A 21,656-nucleotide genomic window follows, 5' to 3' on the forward strand; every position below is an offset into this window, starting at 1 on the left:
AAACTGTGTGTGTGTGTGTTTTCAGCTATATTTGGAACTCCGTGTTTCTAATACCCATATGCCAATAATCACTTGAATGCTCAACTTTTCCCTTGATTACAAAAGCAGGAAGTCTGTAGTGGTGGTCTGTTTTTCTTCCACACAATAAAACACATTGTCTGCTTACTGTACCACAGCTTAGCTAACATTAAACCCTGGGGGAAGCTGAAATTGGAACCGTGAACAGCTAATTTTCAAAACATTTGTTTAATGTAAATTGTGGTGTCAGCTCCCAGAATGAGCGGAGAACCCTGCATCTCCAGGCTTAAGTGGAACATTCTGGAAATAACCTTTCCAGGGACATTCAGAGAAAGCCTCAGAAACACACTGAAGCACTCAGAAACAGGCTGAAGCACTTGTAGTGGAAGGGGGTTGGTATTTTTCAAGTGTCAACACTCAAATTCCAAATCATAATTTCCCTCTCAATTCTATATAATTTGACGCGTTTGAAAATGTCCAGTTGTGATGACTGAGTCAGGCAGCGTCGGGATAGTCAGACAGCAGCAGACCCCATAGGGGGCTTTGAGGCTAGAGTCCTGGCTGTGCCCCATGGGTCCTCCCGACCTGGGTGGCCTCAGGAAAGTCTGTGCCTCGTCTACCCCATACCATAAAATAGTAACAGTCTCTTTCAGCTCACAGTTCAATGACTATGCATGTTGCATGTGTATTTGCACAGGTAATGTGAGAGTTTAGACACTGCAAAAAAAATTATGTCATCCTAGTCTGTCATGAGTTTTTTAAAGATTTTATTAACACTGATTTTTATATCATATTTCAAATGTCATGTTTAACAACCAAGTATTCAAGAAGGGAATCTATATGCAATCACTGACACATAGCTGTTACAACATAATTAAAAATAAGTTGAGGGTTTGAATGTCATAGATACATATCAATCTATATAACATTATGTCTATAGAGTATATCTCCCATCATAGATTTTTTTATATCTATATAGTTATGTTTATATCCCCAAGACCATGTCCATAACCTTGGGTACCTGAATATTGACTAATCATTCTTGTACTGTTTGGATCTAATATCCACATGTCAAGGATACCATGCGCCTTTTGTTCCTTTGGTCTTGACTTATCTCACTCAACATGATTTGCTCTATTTTCATCCACTTCCCAGCGAATGCCATTATTTTATCTTGTCCGTTGGCTATGTAGAATTCCACTGTGTATGTGTACCACATTTTCTGTATCCATTCATCTGCAGTAGGGCATCTGGGTTGTTCCCATCGCCTGGCTATTGTGAATGGTGTAACCATGAACATGGTTGAGAGTGGTATCCTGGGTTATGATCACGTTCAGTGTCATGAATTTTTAAGTCTTTTCAGAAAATCAGTACAGATAGAACTACCTGCTTTAAAAAAAATGTAACTCACAGATTTAGCGATGTGGCTTAATGGTGTAGAGTGCAAGTTCTTGGGTTTGCACCTGGCCTTGTATTTGCCTTCTGCCATTTCTAGCTGTGTGTCCTTGGGAAGTTACTTCTCTGGTGGTGGCTCCTCATCTGTAAACTAGAGCTACACACCAGGGTGGAGGTAGACTTAAAAGAGATATCCTGTGAAAAGCCAGGGGCAGGGTTAGGCATCGCAGGCGGCAGTCCTTCCCCACCTCTGCCCATGGGGCTGCCACCATGGGCCGGCCTGGGTACTTCCCTGGACACCAGGGGTGCCCGTGTCAGGTGTGAGCGCTGTATAGCCAGTCCTGAGCCCATGGGTCAGGTATCTTGTAATGGGTGCGTATTTTAAATCTTAATGCTTGTTACTTATATATTATTTTAACCACATTGAGAATTTGCTCAAAGAATGTCCGCTTACTTGGCTACCCATGCAGGTGTTGCTCTTGGGACAAGTACTGCAATAAACACCAAGTTCCCACCTCCCTCAGTGCCTAGGGAGTTAGAGGACAGAGAGCCAGCAAACACTGTGGCAGAGGCGGGGGAGGCAGGGAAGGAGACAGAGAGAGACCGAGACCAGAAGGTGCCAAGCGCTTCAAGCACTGGGAGCACAGGACTCCGGGCAAAGGGTCAGCCATGCTGTGGCCTTCCCAGTGCCTCTGCACCCAGGACCACACTGGCAGTGTGTGTGTGTGTGTGGGGGTGCCTGTAGGGCCTCTCCAGATAAGTGTTCATCTGTTTAAAACCCACCCCTGATCCCTAGAACCCTCGGATAGTCTTTAGGCGATCTCTAAGAAGATCCTTCCTTGGGCAATAATTCAGAGAAGCAACCTAGGAGTTTTCATGCACAAATGTTGCCCCTACTCCATCTGGGAGGATGTCTTTAAGCCCTTGTCTGTCTATGCCTTGGTAGAACACCTTTTCCATTTATGAGTACGCTGCCTGCTGTATGTGTGATGTCTCACTGGTTAGCATGATGATTTTCAAGCTTTGTTATTTGCCTACCTTCTGAAAGGCTTTTGTTGTTGTCCTCGTCGTCGTCAGTAACAGGGCTTTAACTGAGGACTCTGTACTCTTGCTTGATTTCTCTTGCTTAAAGCTGGAGCCCTTACCATTTGAACGACACTTCTTAGTCTGATATTTTACTGGTTAGAGATGCAATCTCTTGGATTCTCGTACTGAGGCTGGCTTCAAACCGTGTTCCTCCAGATCTTAGACTTTTGAGTAGCTTGGGTTAGAGGCATAAGCACCTGGTACCTGCTTCTGAGAGAATTTTTAAATGTTAATGTGTGTGTGTGTGTGTGTGTGTGTTGGGTGCTGGTGGCTTAAGCCTGGACTCTTAGCTACTCAGAAGGCAGTTTGGAGCCAGCTTGGGCAAGGAAGCCCATGGGACTCTTATCTCCCTTCATTTAACTACCAAAAAAGCCAGAAATGAGGAAATGGAGCTATGGCTCAAGTGATGAAACACTAGCCTTGAATAAAATAGCTCAGGGAGTGGCCAGACCCTGAGTTCAAGCCCCAAGATCAAGCCCCAGGACTGGCATCAAAATAAATGTCATATCATGCATATTTAAAATCTTAGAGAGCATTTTATAAAGTAAATTGTTGCAAAAGGTATAATTTGGGGCCAGATATAAATATTAGCGTTTAAAACATTTTGTTGTTACGGGGGGGGGTTCACACCTATAATTTTAGCCATTCAGGAGGCTGAGTTCTGATGAGCACGGTTAAAACCCAAGCAGAAATGTCCATAAGATTCTTTAGCTTTAGTGAACCAGCAAAAGCCATAAGCAGGGGGTGTGGTTCAAGTGGTAGAGTATACCTTTGAACGGGGGTGGGGGTGGAAGTGGGGAGCTTGGAACTGTGTCCAGACACTGAGTTAAAGCCCCAGGATTCACACAATTTCACACCCTTATGGAACTCGTGGCCCTAAAATAAGTATGCAACCTCCATGGTGAGAAATGTCCAGTGTTGTGGTTTCTTTGCCCGTGTTCTCATGTGTCACGGGCAAGGTCTTTGGGCCTCTCTGTTAGGAAAATTCAGACTTGTGTGGCCCTGCTCAGGAGCATGTGTTCTGACTCTTGTGTTTGTGCAAGAAGAAGCAGGGAGAAGTCAGCAAGGCCGCCAGCGCCGACAGCACGACTGAGGGCACGCCCACCGACGGCTTCACAGTTCTCTCCACCAAGAGTCTCTTCCTTGGCCAGAAGGTAGGCAGACATAGGTTGCCAGCCTGCTCCAGGGCCCTGGGGTAGAGGGCGTGGGCCATTCCATTCCTGCTAGCTGGAATTTGGGGGCCATTTTAGGCCTAGCTGAGTGAACAGAGTAGCGGGGGTTTCGGGAGTGGCCCTAGGGAGGGGGGGACCGCACAGCCAGGGCCAGGGCAGTGATGGTGGAGAAGGCAGCAGGTTCCTGTGGGGGTACTGGGGATCTTCAGCTCAGCCCGGGGAAAGGGCCCCTCCTTTGGGCTGGCTGGTTATCAGCCAGCCTGGCCCACACAAAGGACCTCTCAGTACACCTCTTGGTGATCCCATGGGGTTGTCCTAGGAGACGAATGGGTGCACCGATGTCCTTACCCAGCCTCCAGACAACTCCAGTCACGTGTTTGTGCCTTTTTTTTTTTTTTAACCATGGGCCATATATTTTCAGCCAAACCAGTGATCCAGCTTTGCCAGGATGCCATGGTTTTGTAAAAGATGATTTATTTTTATTGAAAATAAAAATGATGCAGAGGCTTTTAAGACCTGAAAAATGAGAGCTAATATTTATTGCTCTAGTAATTTTTTTTAAAAAAAGGGGCAGAGCCCCTTAGTTTTTGATCCTAGGTTGATACGTTAGAGGAGGACTGGATTTGACCTGGCATGTACATTTGTCAATGGTGGTGGCACCTTGGTCCTGGAGCTGCATCATTTTTATACGACGGGGACACAGTTCTCTTGCCCACCCCACCCCCCGTCCTCCCCCTCTTCTGCCTGTCCCTCCTCTGTCACTAATTGCACTCAGTCTCTCATGATGCAGCTCCTGTGGAGAGGACTCTCGCAGGAGCTAACCATCGCTTCCACATCCTATAACCTTCATCTGTGTTTCATGTTCGTTTTTCGAAAGAGCGGGGAGGGGAAGCAACTCTAGTTGTCATCTTAAGGTCTTAAGTTTTGCTTATTTTTCTTATTTAAGAAATTTCAACTCAGCTGTGAATGTGACCTATCGTCCACATGCAGCACACGCAGTGTGTCGTGTGTCCTAGATGCCTAAGGCAGAGAGGTTAGCCAGGATCAGGGCCTGCCGGAGTAGATGGCACAGGTCAGCCCTTGAGGTCCCCTTCATTCCTCTCCATCCCCACCTCCTTCCCCTGTGTCCTCCTGCCTCCGCTTCTGCTAGAACTCCTACCCTCCCTGATGGAACTAAAAGTTTCTCCTTCTGAATAGCTGCCCCCAGCGGCATAGATACCATGTGCACATGGGATGGTACTTCTCACTTTTGCGCTCTGGCCAGGAAGTAGTGTCAGCTCTGGGTCCAGGCCCACCCCCTCAGGACTGGGCACAGCTCAGATCCCAGCCAGGATACTCCTGGACTCAGGCAGAGGACAGGTGCCCCAGGAATTTAAAAAAATAAAAAAGGACACGTCTGGCTGACACTGACTAGAGCTAGAACCTCAGGATTTGAGAGCAGGACTGTAAAAAGCCATAGGAAGTGTCCAGACCTGCTGTCCCAGGACAGTGACAGCAGTGGGTTGGCTGAGGAAGCCACATACCAGGCAAGATGAAGCTGGAATCCCATGTAAAATGGCCAGCATGAGAGACAGCACAGAGTGCTAACCCAGATACCCAGCCAGTCTCTGTCCCATGCTGGCTACTGTGAAGTTGCCATCCTGTGGTGTGGAGGTCTTCGCTTTGCCCCGGGGAGGCGGCTCTGCAGGATCAACCGAGCCTGTGGTCAGCCTGGGAGCTGGTGTCAGGGAGTAGGACAAGGCATCTAGCTCAGGCATTGTCCTGAAGCTGTACTTTCTGGGCTCTGAGTTGACATTGAATGCCAGGGGGCAGAGGTCAGGAAATAAGACACATGTAAAAAACGTTAGGCCAGGCACATTAAACATGTTATTACAAGTGCCCGTTAGAGTCAGGATTTAGGAAGTGTCTCACAAAGGGCACTTGAGAGCCATGACTGGAACCCTGTGTTCGGCACGCCTTATTTTTCCATCTGTGACAGCAGAACCAGTGCTAGAATATCACGAGCAAGCTGGTGGAGAGAAAGGTGATACTGTGCACTGCAGCCCGTGAGGCAGGGTTGCTAAGCTGCTCGCAGGAGTCGCTGGCTCAGGGCTTAGGAGCCTGGGATCTAATTGTTATTGTTAATGATGTATTCCATAGACCCACGCCTCCGAATTAATCACCCTCATTACTCTTAGGATTTTTGCCCAAGGTTCACACACTGTTGTATTGCTTAAAAAAACAAAAAACAACAAAAAAAAACCAACCCACAACAGTGCTGTGAATCTGAACCAGTGGAATGTTTTTACTTCATGGTTCAGGGGAGATTGGAAACCTTTTTCAGAGGGTTTAAAACCCAGTGGTTTTATTTCCAAAAGAACACTTCCCATGTGTGTATCTATGAATTTGTGACAGGGTCGTAAGTCATTATATTTGAAGTGGAAAGCAGTTGAGGCAGTGTGTGTGTCTGTGTGTCTCTGTCTGTCTGTGCCTCCCAAGTGAACGACTGAGAGCCTGACACTCTGTGGGAGCTCATTGAAGGTAGCAGGCAGTCCTCCCTGAGGTCCACGCCCCTTGTTCTTGGGGTTGCAAAGCCATAAGGGGACAGGCTGCTGCCTGCGCCTTCCTACTACACTGGCCCGGCACATTGGGAGACTGGTCTGTCACAGGTGGTTCCTAGAACCCTCCATGACCATCTCAGGGAAGTGGTATCTGCTAATTCCCTTCCTCTTCTGTCATAGACGTTAGACTCCTAGCTAGACTCAGCGTATCACCTGGATACCTTTATCCATCGCTTTCATTTCTATCTATGTGTATTTATCTGTATATGTATATATCTGACCTAGCCAAGTAGGTCAGGTCAGGTGAAGGCAGGCTGCAGTGTGCAGTAGTTCCAGGCCATGCTCTCTTCTTCCCTGTCTGTATGTCTTCTCTCCTGGCCTGCCCCACCTGTGAGTGTCCCTCCCCCCAGCCAAGCAAGGCCAGGCTGGCTCTGAGCACCGAGATCCAAGTCAAGCCAAGGGCCCCGTCTCTGAGCTCTGGCATTCTATCAGCTCTCCTTTGAGGGAGGTGGAGATGTTCATTTCGTCTGACTCTGTAGTAAAGGCTTGAGGACAGCCACTCGAGGTCAGGAGAGTAGATCCCTGTGGGGAAGGCATCTGGAAAGTTGGCAGGCCCAAGTCCCTTTCTCCCATCTTACTCCACTCATCAAGGCCCTGTAGCCACTGTGTTCATTGGCCAGGGTTTTTCACAGCTGCTTTACGTTCTCCCATGCTGTGATTAAAACTCACATTTTCCATCTTTCCCGGTGGTTATCGACAAAGTAGTCATCACCTTATTTAAATGCTGCAGTCATTAGTAATTCTCCTCTTTTCTGGATAAGCCAGACAATACTTGGAGAAAACTCTGATTTCTCACCCACAAGTGCCCGAAAATGCCACATGCCCTCTGGCCAGGGAGATCCGCTGGGGACTGGGTGTCCAGCCTGCCACACCCATTCAGGGCTGAGCACCTGGGCCGCGGAGTCTGTGCCAGGCGTGTGCGCACATGATGCGCTTGCACTGTGCTCGTGGGGTTTCTTCTCATGTTGTCGGTGTGCACTCCCCATCGCCCACTGGTCCAACCTGTGCAAGCCAAGTGGATGTCCACCTTTCTTTCCAAAGAGCCTAACCAATTCTCCTTCCTATCCCGCTTTCTAATGCAGAGGATTTGAAAACAGTTCATAGTGAATAACACTTTGTAGCTCAGTGCCATAGCGTGAACACTTCTGCTGAGCCTGGCACCCAGCAGAGCTCAGTGGAATGGTCCTGACCTGGCTTCATCCCCACGTCTGGGGAACTGCAGTGAACTGAAGTTGGTTTGCTAGTAATTCCCCCATGGCAGGCAGGCAGTGGCTCCTGAGGCACAATGGTCCGTACTTCTCAGGGGGCCCATCTGCCTCTCTGGTCAGAGGAAAGGTGATGAATGTAGAGAGAGCTAGACATTCTCCAAGAAACTTGATTCTCTGTAGTCCCTCCCTCTCTTCAACAAAGCCAGAACACCCACAGTTTCCCTAAGAGAGCCTGTTCTCCCAGACAGTCAGAGGCAGGCCACTGGGTCTAGCTGGTGACAGGAGCCAGAGGCCACGGAATACCTAGCCCTCCATTGGGGCATGGCTGAACACGACCCCACAGATCCAGCGGCAGCAGGCCAGGCCTCGCCGTGCCTGCTGTCTCTTCTGTGTTTGTCGAAGCACAGGGCGCCGAGCCTCATCCCCAGCGTGTGATGGTTCAACCTCAGGAATGTGAGTGGCCTCAGTCACCTGTGACACTAGAAACAAAGACCAGAGACTTGAGATGGAGGACATTGGTCCCTCTTCCCATCTAGAGTCTTTTCTTGGCTATAGGATCAAACTTAACCTCTATAGCTGTTGGTTCCTAAAGGCTTTCAGTCCAAGTAGGTCTCCCCACCTGCCTTTCGTAGCTATTTCTAAGATTACTCATGTTTTTTAGTATGTTACTTTGTGTAGCTTTTTTCCTTTCTTCTGGTGCCAGTCTTAAGAGTTTAAACTCAGGGCCTGGTCACTGTCCCTGAGCTTTTGTGCTCAAAGTTAGTGCTCTATCACTTGAGCTCCAGTTACACTTCTGGCTTTTTTGGTAGTCAAGTGGAGATAGAGTGTCACGGACTGGCTTTGAACCAGGATCTTAAGTCTCCTGAGTAGCTCAGATGACAGGCGGGAGCCACCAGCCCCTGGCTTTTTTTTCTAAGATTTCTCAGGCTCATAGTACGTTAGTCATTTTGTTTTCTTTTCAACAAGATGGTTGGCCCCTGACTTGGAACTCTGTTGCCAGGAGCCTCCCTGCCTAGCATGTGTGCATGGCTGCCTCCTCCAAGTGAGCTGAGGGTGAGGGCTCTCGCCCTGCTCCCCCCCCCACATCCCAGACAGCATCGCAGTGAGTTTGAGAAGCAGCCACTGGGGGCTGGTAAGGCATTGCACGGTGCTACAGCAGTCAGGGATTTGTCACTGGAGAGTGAGTAGCTCTGTTCCATGCAAGCTGACAGCAGGCACCAGTACTGAAGAGGGGCTAGGGAGAGCTAGGGTCAGGACCTTAGTGTCCGTTGGACAGCAGAGGCCAGCACTCCTTTGAGTCAGAAAGTGTTGCTATAGCAGCAGAACAGCGCTGCCAGTGGCTCTTCAGAAAGACCCGAGCAGTGAGGTAGACACAGAGCTGAAGGAAAATGCCCGCCAGCCACCCATCCAGCTTCAGAGCAGCCTGACCACGGATGTGAGAACTCTTTTAAAGATAACGTTGTCTTGTTGGAGGACTGATAGTTCGCTTCCTGGGTTTTGCCAGAACTTTGGGATGGTGTAAATAAGTAATAGACCATCCCTGCCGCTTGGCCCCTCGGATCAGACAGGAGAGAGGTGAGAGAACAGCCTTGAGGAGCCACGACCCCTGGGGAAGGCAGAGGCAGGGCCAGCAGGATTTCGGCCACTGCTGGAATGGCCCAAGCAGGACAGTCCCCCCATGGCACCGAGCACTCCGCTTCACTCTGCCCCGGCCCGCGTGGCTTGTGCTTCCTCTTGCCCTCAGCCTCCCCCACAGGTTCTGACCGTTCCACCCAGCTTGCTTCCTTTCAGCACGGGCCACCCAGCCACACTGGAGCCGCCTTGTTTGAAGTGGATTCGTCTTAGCGGCTCCCGGGCTCCCTCTGTGCCCTGGGCACTGTGAGTGCCAGTGCCCTCGCCCGTGTCCAGGGCTCCTTCTCTGCAACCTGCCGGCTCTCCCGTTATTTCCCACCTCATGCTTTTCTTTTCAGCTGAACCTTATTCACAGTGAAATCAGTAATTTAGCCGGCTTTGAGGTGGAGGCCATAATCAATCCTACCAATGCCGACATTGACCTTAAAGATGACCTAGGTAACTGGGGACGGGGCTCGGCACCACCAGCTGTCAGAGGAAGAGTTATGGAACCCAGAATTTAGACCTGGCCTCTACCCAAGGCGAATCCCCAAATCCATGACCGAGGTTCGAGTATGCACCTTGGGTGTTGAATCCCTCCGAGCCACTTCCTGTGGAGATGGCCTTGTGTTTCCCTCACTCCGATTGGCTTCCTCCCCCTCGATGATGAGCACATTACATCTGAATTCTCTTCCATAACAATCACACTGACTGCTGGTTACTTGGGGGGGGGATTGTCAAACATGTGTTCTTTGTTTTTCTTTTGAAGCTGAGAAATTTCAGGTAACTACAAAATAATAGTTTCTCCATTTGAGCCTTGAGGGACAGTGTGCAAAGTGAAAAAAGCGAAGTGTGCTACGTGCTGCATATGCCGTTGAGCTTTTAACCACAGGCAGATTGGTTTGCTTTAAATTTGCCACCTCACCGTCACTTCTCCAGCTCTTCCTGCGGTAAAGACGGTGCATGACTGTATGTTCCCACATGCATTCTTTGGGGCAGTTAAACAGAGGACGCCATCTCTTTGAGTGCATGCCTACAGAGGAGATGGCCCCCTGGGCCTGGAGCTTCCCATCAGGAGAGTGCAGACAGTAGAGAGCAGACTCAGAGTGAAACAACTCTGGCTTAATCTTTTCATCATGTTAGCTTGTGGCACGACAGAGCTCCTGTCCTCTTGGCAGAGGACCTTACCAGGAGGCTTTGGCTGTGCCCATGACCACAGAAGCAATGCCACCCCCAGCACTGACCCCAGGACATGTCCTGTGCCTTTACCTCCCAGCTTTGGCTGATGTTCACTCCTAAGGCAGATGTCCTTGCTGGGGGAGTTGCTTGTCTAGAGGCCCGGCCAGCCCCACCCCAACTGGCCATCTCGGTGAGCCCGAGATGCAGAGGCCGAGACTCCCAACGTCCTGCTTGAAATGGTCACCTGAAAATCAGACGTCACGGGCAGCGCAGCCCCATCTGAGCGCATTTCCCATGAACACATGTGAAAGTAAAAGGCAAAGCAGGCCTGGAAAGCATTCCCACCCTCTGAGGGGGGAGGCAGTCCTTCACACATGTCTACACCATCTTTTTTGGTTTCGAAGGGAGACAAAATGATGGATGCCACAGAACAAAACAATCAGAGCCTGCACGTTGACTGCGGCAAACTAAATGGAGAAACTCATTGTTTTGTTTGGCCTGATGGTCCACTTTTTTTTTCTTTTTTTAAAGCAGATGCCATGTTTTAGTAGTCTTCTCAGTGGGGTGCCAGTTTTATAGGTTTTTGCAAAGTGAAATGGGGGCCTTTGTTTTATTTCTTTTTAACCTTTGAAAATGATCTCATATGTGTATTTTTGGGGGGATTTGTCATTCAAGTGTTTAAACATGTCACGTTTGATATTCCTCCTTCTCCTCCTCCTCCTCCTCCTCCTCCTCCTCCTCCTCCTCCTCCTCCTGTCCTCACCCCCATCCACATGTGTGCACTGCGTGGACTGATTGCCCGTTGGGCTCATATGTTGGAATCGACCAGGTAGGCCAGCCCCGCCATTGGGGCATTAGTAAATGTGCCTGTACGTGGGTCTCGGTCCAACACAGTTGATGTACATCTGTTTACCTATTATAGTTGCAAGTTGTACAGGCTGACATTGCCTCGATCGGCAGTGATGCTGTCGTTCACCCGACAGACAATGACTTCTTCGTCGGTGGTGAAGTAGGTATGCCCAGCCCGGTGCTGCCGAGTGTGTGTGTGCATGGGCAGTCGGCCGCGCAGACAGCTTGATCCTCTGACAGCTATGCAGGGCTGTACTCACTTCACACTTCCAGCCGTCCCGACCCCGCCCCCTGCCCCCACCCCGCAGGCCTCCTGACCCGGGGGCTGTCAACTGTCAGGCCAGGGGCAGCCACGGCTCACCCTGTGAGCACTGGTAGTTTGGAAGCGGGCCGGGCACTTTCTTCCCCTGATCCACGAGGCACAGCTTTGCTGGAGACTGGGTTCTGGGTTCCAGAGGTCGCGGCTGCAGGGAGGACGAGGGGCAGATGGCGGAGCAGCCTTGTAGACTTCTCCCATGCCCTTGAAAGCACAGAAACCCACCAACCACCTGTGTGTGTGCACTGGATTCTGCCCTCCCAACCGCCTCTCTGTGCCAGAAGCCACCACAGGGTTCTTAGGCTGTTGTGATGAAATGCCCCCAGACAGCTCTTGAGAAACTGCCCTACACCCAGAAGGCACTCCGTGGTGGGTCTCTTAGCACGTGAGTCCTCGGTGCCCTGCCCTCGTGGCTCATGGGGAGGCTTAGAGAGGAGATGTCCACATGTAATGGAGACAGTGCATTCTGGCTTGGAGGAACTTGAATCCTGGCCTCAGCCTCTACAGGCCTGCGGGCCTGGGCAACAATGAGGATCCCGTGAAATGGTTGGTGTCTGGCCGCCCATGCGTGACTGGTGTGTGCCTTAAGCACTCTCGTGTGCACGTGCTAAGCCTGAGAGCAGAGTTCGCTGTGGAGTCAAACACAGCAGATGGCGTCGTTTCTAATATGCTTCAAGACTAGGCGTTTTGTAGCGGGAGGACTTTCCTGAGTTCCAGACTAGCTGGCTGTCGATAGCTTGGCCCTGTGACTGCCCAGTTCTCCTCAGTCCCCAGCAGAGGCTGCTGTTCTCAGCCTCCTCTGGATTTGTAGTGTGGGCTAATTATTCTCCCGAGCATGCTGGAGTTTGGATGTGGATGGAAAGACAAACTAGATGGAAAGTTGAGATTCGCCAAGTTTGCTGAGCCAAAATGAAGTCAGGCTGTAGGCCTCCTTCACGAGAGTTTAGAGGAGTTTTAAGAGCTCCCCAGACAGGCAGCTTAAGAGAAATACGCTTCCCTTCACAACCTGAGGAAAAGTGGATGGCGGGGAAGTTCTTACTTGTAGAAAGATAAATAAATGAACAGCAGAGGGCTTGTCCCTCTTTTAGCTGGGAGTGATGGAGGCCTGGGTCGCCTGGCCAGCCCAGGCTCTCTGCCGGCACGGAAACCATGACTCTCCTCAGGCAGAAGTATCGTGCAGGCCCGTGGAGAGGAGAGACACGGCCACCGCGCCAGCGGGGAGCTGGAGGCTTTGAGAAAGGGGTCCCACCAATCGGAGAGGGACAGGCAGAGCCAGCTTAAATTCACCCCTGCCCCGCCCCCCCCCCCCCCCAACAAGCCAGCCAGCCCTTTCTGAGCGGGTCTGGTCATGGAGTAGCCACCACACCCATGCTTTCCGCCGACACGCATAGGGCAGTGTCCCTCAGTCCTAGCTATGAAAACCTCAGCTGTAGGGAAGACCTCACCAGGCCAGAACCCAGTCTCCCGAGCCCACCTCTGCTTTCTCCGCCCCGTGAGCCGGCCCAAACTACTGCCTCCCCCACCTACCTCGTGAGAGCCCAAACGATGGTACACCAGACTCATGCCTGGCCTCAATTGGTTCCAGCTCCCACTTTGATGTTCGAAAGGGGAAAAGAGGAAGCTAGGAAGTAACGGCTCCACTTCTCACTTTTGGTGTGAATTCCTGAGTCCGAGACTGCTGGAAGAAGGAATTCGAGTGCAGGAATGCTTAGCCCCAGTGATTAACTTTTACCCATCCAAAGTTCTTTCTAACAGTGAAATAGACCACAGGCTTAGCCTGACATTTGTCCAAGCCTAAATTTTCGCTTAGGCTGTTTTGAACACTGATACTTATGCCTGCTTTCTAAGCATGAAATAATATTGAAGAGTAACACATGTTTATGCTTGGGGGCAAATAAGCCAATTGCTTTATGATTAACCCTGAAGTTAAGCCTAAAAAGCAAGAGCCTTCCATTGAGTGTTGACAACACGGTTGAAAAACGGGCCTGTTTCTTGTTAAAAAGTACAAGTGTGTCTCACATGAACATGTGCATAGCCATGTGTGTGTAGAAGTCCAGTCCTCACTGGGTTGGTTGCCTGCGACCTAGGGTTTAATGTTTAAGTTTGAGAACTGCATCAAGTGTACTTCCACTTGCAATTTCACTTCTAATTAAAGCAATATTTAATTATAAGTAAACGATTTTAAAGTAAACACTCTTCCTAAGATAACACCTTTCATTATAAACCAGCCCATTCTCTTAGGATATGTTTTATGGCGAGGGACATTGCTGACCTTGTTTTTCTAAATTTCCCAGCTCTCACCAAAGAGTAGCCAGGGTAGGGCACGAGGACCTGAGCGATCCAGCCGACAGCCCGCACGTTCTCCTCGCCTGTCACGCTGGCAGATGGGCTGGTGGGGAGGCAGCAGGTTGGGGCTCTTGCCCTTTTTTCCTCAACTGCATGGGTATCTCCCTCGGACCTGTATTGGGCTCTCCCACCTGGGCTGTACCTACTTCCTGGTGGGTGAGTTGGGCTGCAAGGCCCTACGCCTGCACCCTCAGGCACACGGTCCATTCAGCAGACACCTTTGCTGCTTGGTGATCACAATCACACAGCAGCAGCAGCAGCAGAGTAACCTTCTGTGACACCCGTCTTTTAAAGCTGAGGCTGGGGCTCGGGGCCCTGGAGGCCTGGGTTAAGAAGGACTGACACAGGGGCCCCTGAGAGTCCAGAGTTTGTATCTCTGGAAGCCCAGCCTTGTCTTGGCTCATGCACCCCAGGCCCCCACAGAGGGGCGGTGACAGGCTCAGTCCCTACCATGAGCCCGTTTGGTCTCACTTGCGACAATGACCAGCTGATTGGCTCTTCCTTCCAGACATTTCCCTGGGTTAGTTCATTTCTGCAGACTAAGCAGGCAGGTTTTGCTAAGATAATTAGACCTAATTTCGGCCAGTGCATTCCAGTACACCTTGACCAATCCGTACCAGAATTATGCCAGGTACACTTTGAATTTTCTAAGACAAATGGTGAATCTTAAGGGGAGTATTTTGTCCTCTTGTGAGGAAAAGTACTTTAAAATGTGCAAAATGGAGGAATCAGAGCTTAAGGAAGAATTAGACCCGTCCTGGCCAGCCCCCGGTCACTGCCTGGGGTGACTGCTTGCTGGCCACTGGAGAGCCTTCCAGGTCCTTGTGGGTCTTGGTAATCCTGTCCAGTCCAGAATGACCTACTTAACAAGCACCCTCACTCGTGTGAATGCTCATTCCACAGTGCTCCCAGCCTCCACCGGTTGGTTGGTTTTTAGAAATCTGGTCCCGAGCAACAAGACGCCCTTTTCCCCAACCTTTTATATAGCACGTGCTCATCTTTAAGCTCTGCTTCCAACGTTGCCCTCCCTTCCCCGGGACGATTCTGAATCATTAGTGTAACTAAGAAAAAACTGTCTGAGGCCATTGTTCCTTTATTTGTATTCACGTAAGACGTCAGAGCTGCAAAGCAGGAACTAAGCATGCGGTGCTGGTGCGAAGATGGCGAGCAGGAATGCCTGGCTCTGGGCCTCCTGCCAAGCGGGTGGCATGCTGTGCAGCTTCGCAGCCTCCTTATTTGGGCCTTCTCCCTCGAACCAGAGAAGAAAACCAGGGTGGGTGGGGGTTTGCCATGGAAGCCAGTGCCAGCTGGCTTCTCGTGCCCATGCAAGGCACACGAGGCAGGCGTGTAGGCGCCTTCCGTCTCCTCACCCTGCTCGGCCTTTGGGGTGCATAGTTCCTGTTTGCAGCTCTGTGGGAGTTTAGCCGGTCAGATCATTGAAAGTTTGTAATCACCTGACATGCTCTGTGTCTGTGTGTGCCACAGACACGGGTGGCATCTGACCCTGCCCTGTCCTTGTTTAGGGAGCACGCTGGAGAAGAAGGGCGGCAAGGAGTTTGTGGAAGCTGTTTTGGAACTCCGGAAAAAGAACGGGCCCCTGGAAGTAGCTGGAGGTGAGTTGGGGTGTACAGACTGGGGAGGCAGCTCTGGAGCCGCCCGCCCCCAGACGCGCCGGCACAGGAATGTCCCCAGACCACGGACCTGGCCAGTTAAGAGTTGGGTCCCATGCAGGTTGCTCATCTCCATCCTCTTCTGGAGGGGCTCCTGGATGCTGGCCACCTGGACCTCTCATCCTGCGGGCTGAACCGCCCGCACAGGGCTGGGGAGAGATCCGAGGGACATTTGCACTTAGCCTGCATACCCACATTTCCCAGCTGCCACTCACACCTTTCCTTCCAGGAGAGGGAAGAGAAGGGCTGGGAACCTGCCTGGGGGAGGAGCTTGGTTACAGCCCGGAGGCCCCAGAGCTGAGGCTTTAGGACAGCAGCAGAGTTCAGAAAACAGAGGGCTTCCTGTGTCTTCAGAGACAGAGGCGCACCCCCACCTATTCCGTTAAATCCTGCTCGGTTTCAAAGTGAATGTTGGCTAAGGCATTGGTGGCTCACGCCAGTTATCCCAGCTACTTAGGTGGCTGAGACCTGGGGATTAAGGTTCAAAGCCAGCCCAGGCAGGAAAAGCTATGAGACTCTGCTTTCCAGTTAACCACCCAGAAAGTTGGGCATGGAGGCATGGCGCAAGTGGTAGAGTGCTAGCCTTCGAGCAAAGCAGCTCAGGACAGTGCCCAGGCCCTGAATTCAAGCCCCAGGACAGGCATACACACACGCTTGAGAAGTGAGAAATCTTGACGAAATGTGCACAGGCCTTGCCTCAGCGGGGCCTCTAGACATTGTCCACCCTCACCCTGGACCAGTCTGGGGTCCCAGTAGGAATGGAGGAGTGGCCCTTCCCATGCTCTTTTGGTCCTAAGGATCACCTGTTAAGGTGCCAGTAATACAGCTGCCAAGCCCCCCCCACCCACTGCTTATACCACTGGCACAGGACACAGTGGGCAGGAGGCAACCTCGTACCCAGGCACCCCATTAGACTCGGAGCTGTTGTAGAATGTGTGCGCGTGTGCCTGGTACGTACTCTAGCCACTTGATTCAGGCCCCAGCCCCTTGTGCTTTTTAGTTTGTCTTTCGAATGTACTACACGCACAAGGCCACATACGTACATCCACACAAACACATTACATTGTCCTATGTTTAATTAGCCTACTTCAGTAGTACAAGGGGGTCTCATTGGGGTCACCTGCTTTTGGTCTGGGCCATCCATGGACTAGAGTCCTGCCTCTGCTGTGAGCCACCACACAGAGCTACCTGGTTTTGAGACTGGGTCTCTGATACCTCAGGCCACAGGCTCAAGTGAGCTTAAGTTTTGAGCCTTTCTTTGAAGCCATGGTTCCTATGCGTGGACAGATTGCAGGTTGGGGTCAGTACCTGCGTCACAGCCCTCTGCGCTGTCCTGGGACCCTGCCCCTCTGGTTGTCCCAGCCCGGACACCACCTTCGAGAGTATCTTGTGGGCAGTGATGCTGGAAGCGCTTGGGGAGACCGGCAGGCTTGCCACAGCAGACCGAGGCTCGCCTGAGGCTTGACTAGGGGGTGACGGGGGCGGAGCTGGTGAGCAAGAATCGGCCTCCTGGTAAGGAACCTGCCCGAGCCACACGGCGAGGCTGGGCACCGGGAAAGCCAGGAGGCCTGCGCAGCGAGTCGGGGCGTCTGTAAAGTGTGGGGCTCTTAGAGTTGTTTTTGCCAGGAGAGCTGATTGCATCAGAGCTCGAGACACACATCTGGGCAGTCCAGTTAGAGGTGAAGAGAGTTTCCCTAGTCTTAAGCTGTACCCCAAGTGAGGAGCCGACCCCAGCCAGGTCCTCGAGGGGAGAGCCTGGGCTTGGTCTCCTGTGATGGGCTTCTGCACTGTCCTCTCCAGCCGCCATCAGTGCCGGCCACGGCCTGCCCGCCAAGTTCGTGATCCACTGTAACAGCCCCGTGTGGGGCGCAGACAAGTGCGAAGAGCTCCTGGAGAAGACGGTGAAGAGCTGCCTGGCCCTGGCTGACGACAAGAAGCTCAAGTCCATCGCCTTTCCATCCATCGGCAGTGGCAGGTAAGGCGTGGGCTGGACGCAGCCAGCGTGGCCGAGCCTCGTCAGCTGGGGCCCCAACGGTGGAGAAGAGGGCAAACGTTCAGATAGAGGGAGGGCCGCGATCGTGGCCTAGTGGTACAGTGCTCGCCTAGCATCCATACAGCCCTGGGTTCAATTCCTCCTCCCCCTGGGCTGCCTCAGCAGCAGAGCACACACCGCCTGGCTGGGGGTCCATTCTCAGTGGGCCATGCACCAGCACACCAGTAAACGCTTGGGGCTGCTCCGAGGGCAGAGCAGGGCCCCTGGGAGGACACCCCACCAGGGGGCCACTTCACTGTCAGGCAGTGGTGGCTGAGGGGCACAGCGTGGCCCCTTGGGTCCTGGCCTGGGGTGTGTGAAAGATACTCCTCCACTCACCCTCTGGTTCCACAGCGCTAAGCACTCTGGGCTGTGAGCAAGGTTCCAAAGCCTCTGCTCAGGCGGCCCTGACCTCTTGATCGAAACACCTGTAACAAGTACAGCAGGTGTGGACTAAGCAGAGGCCTACTGCCTCCTCTCAGCCCTGCGCCCCAAAGCCAGCATGTAGCCAGTGGCAGAGCACCTGCTGTTCCAGTGACTGCACTTGGGCCGCTCCTCCCCCAGAGCATCCCTGGAGCCAGAACGCCCCTGCCCTTCACACCGTGCTCCCCTGGGGCTGGGGACAGAATAGCACGAAGTGCTTTGGGACCAGGGCTCACATAGTCCACTTTTGCCACTGCTCTGCAGTGTGCAATGTGGCAGTCAGGAAGTGGACTCAGCCTCTCTGGCCACCTCTCCCAGAGGGTTCTGAGGCTCCACTAATGAATAATTAGTGGCTCGGATGCACTTTGATCTGCCTGGATAAAAGGGGCTTCCTAAGACCAAGGCAATCGGAGTCTTTATTGGAGGTAATAATTTCACGCTCTTTCATATGGCTATTGGGGAATTTTTAATTGAAGCCTAAAAGTAATTCCCATAAAAAAAGCATCTGTTATTACAAACTTATTTATTTTTAAAAATAACCTTTTTACTCCATGAAAAATATAATCAATTGAGAGCTTTTGAAGAGGGCAGAATGCCAAAGGCAGCACATGTGTGAGGCTCCCTGGGCCCACATCTGCCCAGCAGACCTCATCCTGCAGCTGTGCGAACAGCTGCCCTGCCATCTCCTTCAATAGCAGAGAACGGGGGTGCGCCAGCGCTGGCCAGTACCCCACAAGCTGGGCAGGGGGCCTGGAGCAGCTTGTTTGTGGCATCAAGCGCCTGGCATGCTACCAGCAAATGCGGTGACTGGCATGGGTGAGGGGACACGGCCCTGTAAACCCAGCCATTGTGGTCACGATATTTCTGTGCACCCAGCTCCTTGGCTTGGGTTAGCCTTAGGGGCAGGATGGCGGGAATGACTCACTTGGGGACTTTGATTAAACTTCCTTCAGATTTATGAGCGTGAAGCGAAAGCTACTTTGCTGGTTTTCAAGGTACCATTCACTAGCTCTGGGCTTGGCCCTTCACCTGCCCTTTCTCAGCCGCCCCAGAGGCAAGCGCTGGGGAGACATTCAAAGATGAAGAACCCCGCTTTGAGGGGTTGGCGACACCTCTGAGGTCACACCACTGCCACCTGGCGGAGCCACAACTGAACTTAAGGCCCTGTGCTCCCAGCCTAGGCTGTCAGGCCCGAGGATGCCTTCCTGTGAAGGTTGGTGGGGAGCTCTGACCACCCCACCCCCTTACCTGCAGAGAAGGGGACAGAGCCGGCGAGTTTCTGTGCTCGTAGGCCCCGTCCTGCAGGGATCCGCCTCACGGGCACCACTGCCTTCCGTGCTGATGGTCCTCAGGCCGTCACTGGCCCCGGCAGAGGTGTCTACACCTAGGGTGACTAACAGTCCACCTCTTTCCTGCTGGCCATCCTTCCATCCCCAAGTGCAGCCCTGCCCCGGACCCTCCAGGGTCCCCCGCCAAGCCACCTGTTCCTGGAAAGTAGGCCAGCAGAGCTGGGGAGCTCTACCGTGTCCCGGGGGAGGGGGGAGAGCAGCCCCGGAAACACAGATCACTGTGTGCTACAGGCCGCCAACACTGCAGAGGAAGCAGATAGAGGCGGAGGGGACTGGGGAGGCCTCTCCAGAGGCACAGGCCTGGGGGTGGCTGCGCTGTCGGGAGCTCTGTCCTGTCACGCATGCACACTGGCTGGTGGCCCCACTCTAATACCGACCTTGTCAGCTAGTGTCGTGATGGGAACAGAGCAGTCACAGCTGTGTCTGGAGACCCTGCTCCGTGCCCTGGGCCTGTCTTCTGTGGATGCAGGCTCGCCCTGGGCAGAGCCACGCCACTGGGCATCTTGGCAGCAGAGATGGCCTGCCATGGCCACGGCTGGTCCATTTTCTCAGGGCAGCGCGGGCGGGACATGTGAAGCCCATTAGCACCTCGAGCCGAAGGAGCAGTTGCAGCCCTACCTGGGAGCACCTGCAAAGCTGTCAGTTTGCCACTCTTTCCTGGCAGCCCCCGTGGTCCAGAGTGGCTTAGGCATCCCAGGACAGAAATGGCTGTGTCAACAAGAGGTTTTCCTGGAAGCAGGCTGAACACCAAGGCCAGGTTCGCTCTGGGAGCTTCTCTGCCCAAGACTAGCACTCCACTACTTGAGTCACCGCTCCACGTGCAGCTTTTTGCTGGTTCACTGGAGACAAGTCTCACAGCCTTTACTGCCCAGGGCTGGCTTCGAACCATTCCTGAAGCATCACTGTCCCACTATAGGGGAAGCCATGTTTGTTCCAAAGCAAGGGACACTGTCACCTTGCACATGTGCCAGCCTGCCTGCCTAGCAGAATGCAGGCTGGCCCCACACCGGCACCGGGGCACAGATGCAGACCGACAGCTTCCGCCTGCCATGAACAAGGACATACCCCGGCCGCTGCCCTGTCTACCCTGGACTAGGAATGGGGGCGGCCGCCCTTCTCCAGGTCCACTGGCTCAGCTCAGCTGACCAGGAATGGCAGCAATTCCCCGTGGACCCATCAATGCCAAGCTGGCCAGCCAAGCCCTCCCAAAATGGTCAGACGGAACCCTGAGTAGATTCCAGAACATTCAGTGTGATGTCCCCGAGAGGAGAGGCCACTTGGCCCGAGTTCTCCTCCACAGCACCAGCGGTGCTGGTCTGTGGTTGGGGGGGGGGGTAGACCCTGGGCGCGTTCTTGGGGAACGCACCTGTCTGCTCCACAGTCCTGTCAGGGCGGCCGTGCACTGGGCCTTGAGCGTAGTGCCGGGGCGAGGCTGGCTGGCTGGGCCAGGGTGGGTCCCCTCACCACTGTGTCCTCCCCTGCAGGAACGGGTTCCCGAAGCAGACAGCCGCCCAGCTCATCCTGAAGGCCATCTCCAGCTACTTTGTGGCCACCATGTCCTCCTCCATCAAAACCGTGTACTTCGTGCTTTTCGACAGCGAGAGCATAGGCATCTACGTGCAGGAGATGGCCAAGCTCGATGCCAACTAGCGGGGCCAGCCCACACGTGCCCTCGCCTCAGAAGAGAAGAACCCCATCCCCTCTGAAGGCCGGGTCCCCTTTCCTTTTCCGTTTCGCTCACCTAGGAAAACAAGGTTTTGGTTTCCAGTTTGTCTCCGCCCTTTTGAAATGTCTTTACGTTAGCACTGATAGTTGGTGTTGCTGTCGTGAGCACTGCAGACTGTGTCTGACATAGCGTAACCTAGGTTTTCTAGTTCTGTTTCAGTGAGCCCCGACTGGCGCAGAGCAGCGCGGGGGGCCGTGGCGGTCCCTGTGTGGCCGTGTCGTGGTGCTTTACTGTACACCGTGGCGTTTCTTTCCTATGATGGTTTTTTGTTGTTGGTTTTTTTTTCCTCCGCAGACACAAAAATCACAAAATTCGCAACAGACCTAGTTTCTTGTTTACTTTTTGTCCTAATGATTTGAAAATGGGAAACATTGAAAGGCACAACGGAAGGTGTTGTCCTTAATTATATTTGCAATTTGGAATTTGTGTGAACTGGTTTAGTAAAATGTTAAAACTGTTGTCATGATTGGCATGTTTTCAGTTATTGTGCCCGTGAGTCAGTTTCCCTCGTCACATGCAGATGGGGGGGTCTCTGCCCCCCGAGATCTGTGCACAGTTCCTAGAAGACCTGTGACCGTGGTCAGGGCTGGTCTCTACCTCCCAGACAAGGAAGATAATGGCCCAAAGCCATGCACAGACCCCGCCACCCCCTCCCAGCTTTCCTCCCCACCCACAG

General features: G+C 52.5%; 1 protein-coding gene across 4 annotated transcripts in view; it reads left to right on the forward strand.

Annotated features, from left to right (window-relative positions):
* The window catches only part of Macroh2a1 (macroH2A.1 histone), a 46,176-nt gene extending 24,737 nt beyond the window's left edge, over positions 1 to 21,439 (forward strand). Inside the window, exons 5-9 of one of the 4 annotated variants that reach the window (XM_090325434.1) lie at positions 3,543 to 3,653; positions 11,192 to 11,282; positions 15,304 to 15,393; positions 17,251 to 17,425; positions 20,739 to 21,439. In XM_090325434.1, the coding sequence (XP_090181560.1) occupies positions 3,543 to 3,653; positions 11,192 to 11,282; positions 15,304 to 15,393; positions 17,251 to 17,425; positions 20,739 to 20,904 (633 nt within the window). In that variant the 3' untranslated portion in view covers positions 20,905 to 21,439. Of the gene's footprint in view, positions 1 to 3,542; positions 3,654 to 9,449; positions 9,550 to 11,191; positions 11,283 to 15,303; positions 15,394 to 17,250; positions 17,426 to 20,738 lie in introns of all 4 variants that reach the window. The other 3 variants (XM_090325435.1, XM_090325432.1, XM_090325433.1) reach the window with 3 other exon arrangements.
* Positions 21,440 to 21,656: the final 217 nt, after the last annotated feature.

Source organism: Megascapheus bottae, chromosome 38, assembly GCF_031878675.1.
Source record: "Megascapheus bottae isolate mThoBot1 chromosome 38, mThoBot2.hap1, whole genome shotgun sequence".
In the NCBI taxonomy this organism is placed as follows: domain Eukaryota; kingdom Metazoa; phylum Chordata; class Mammalia; order Rodentia; family Geomyidae; genus Megascapheus; species Megascapheus bottae.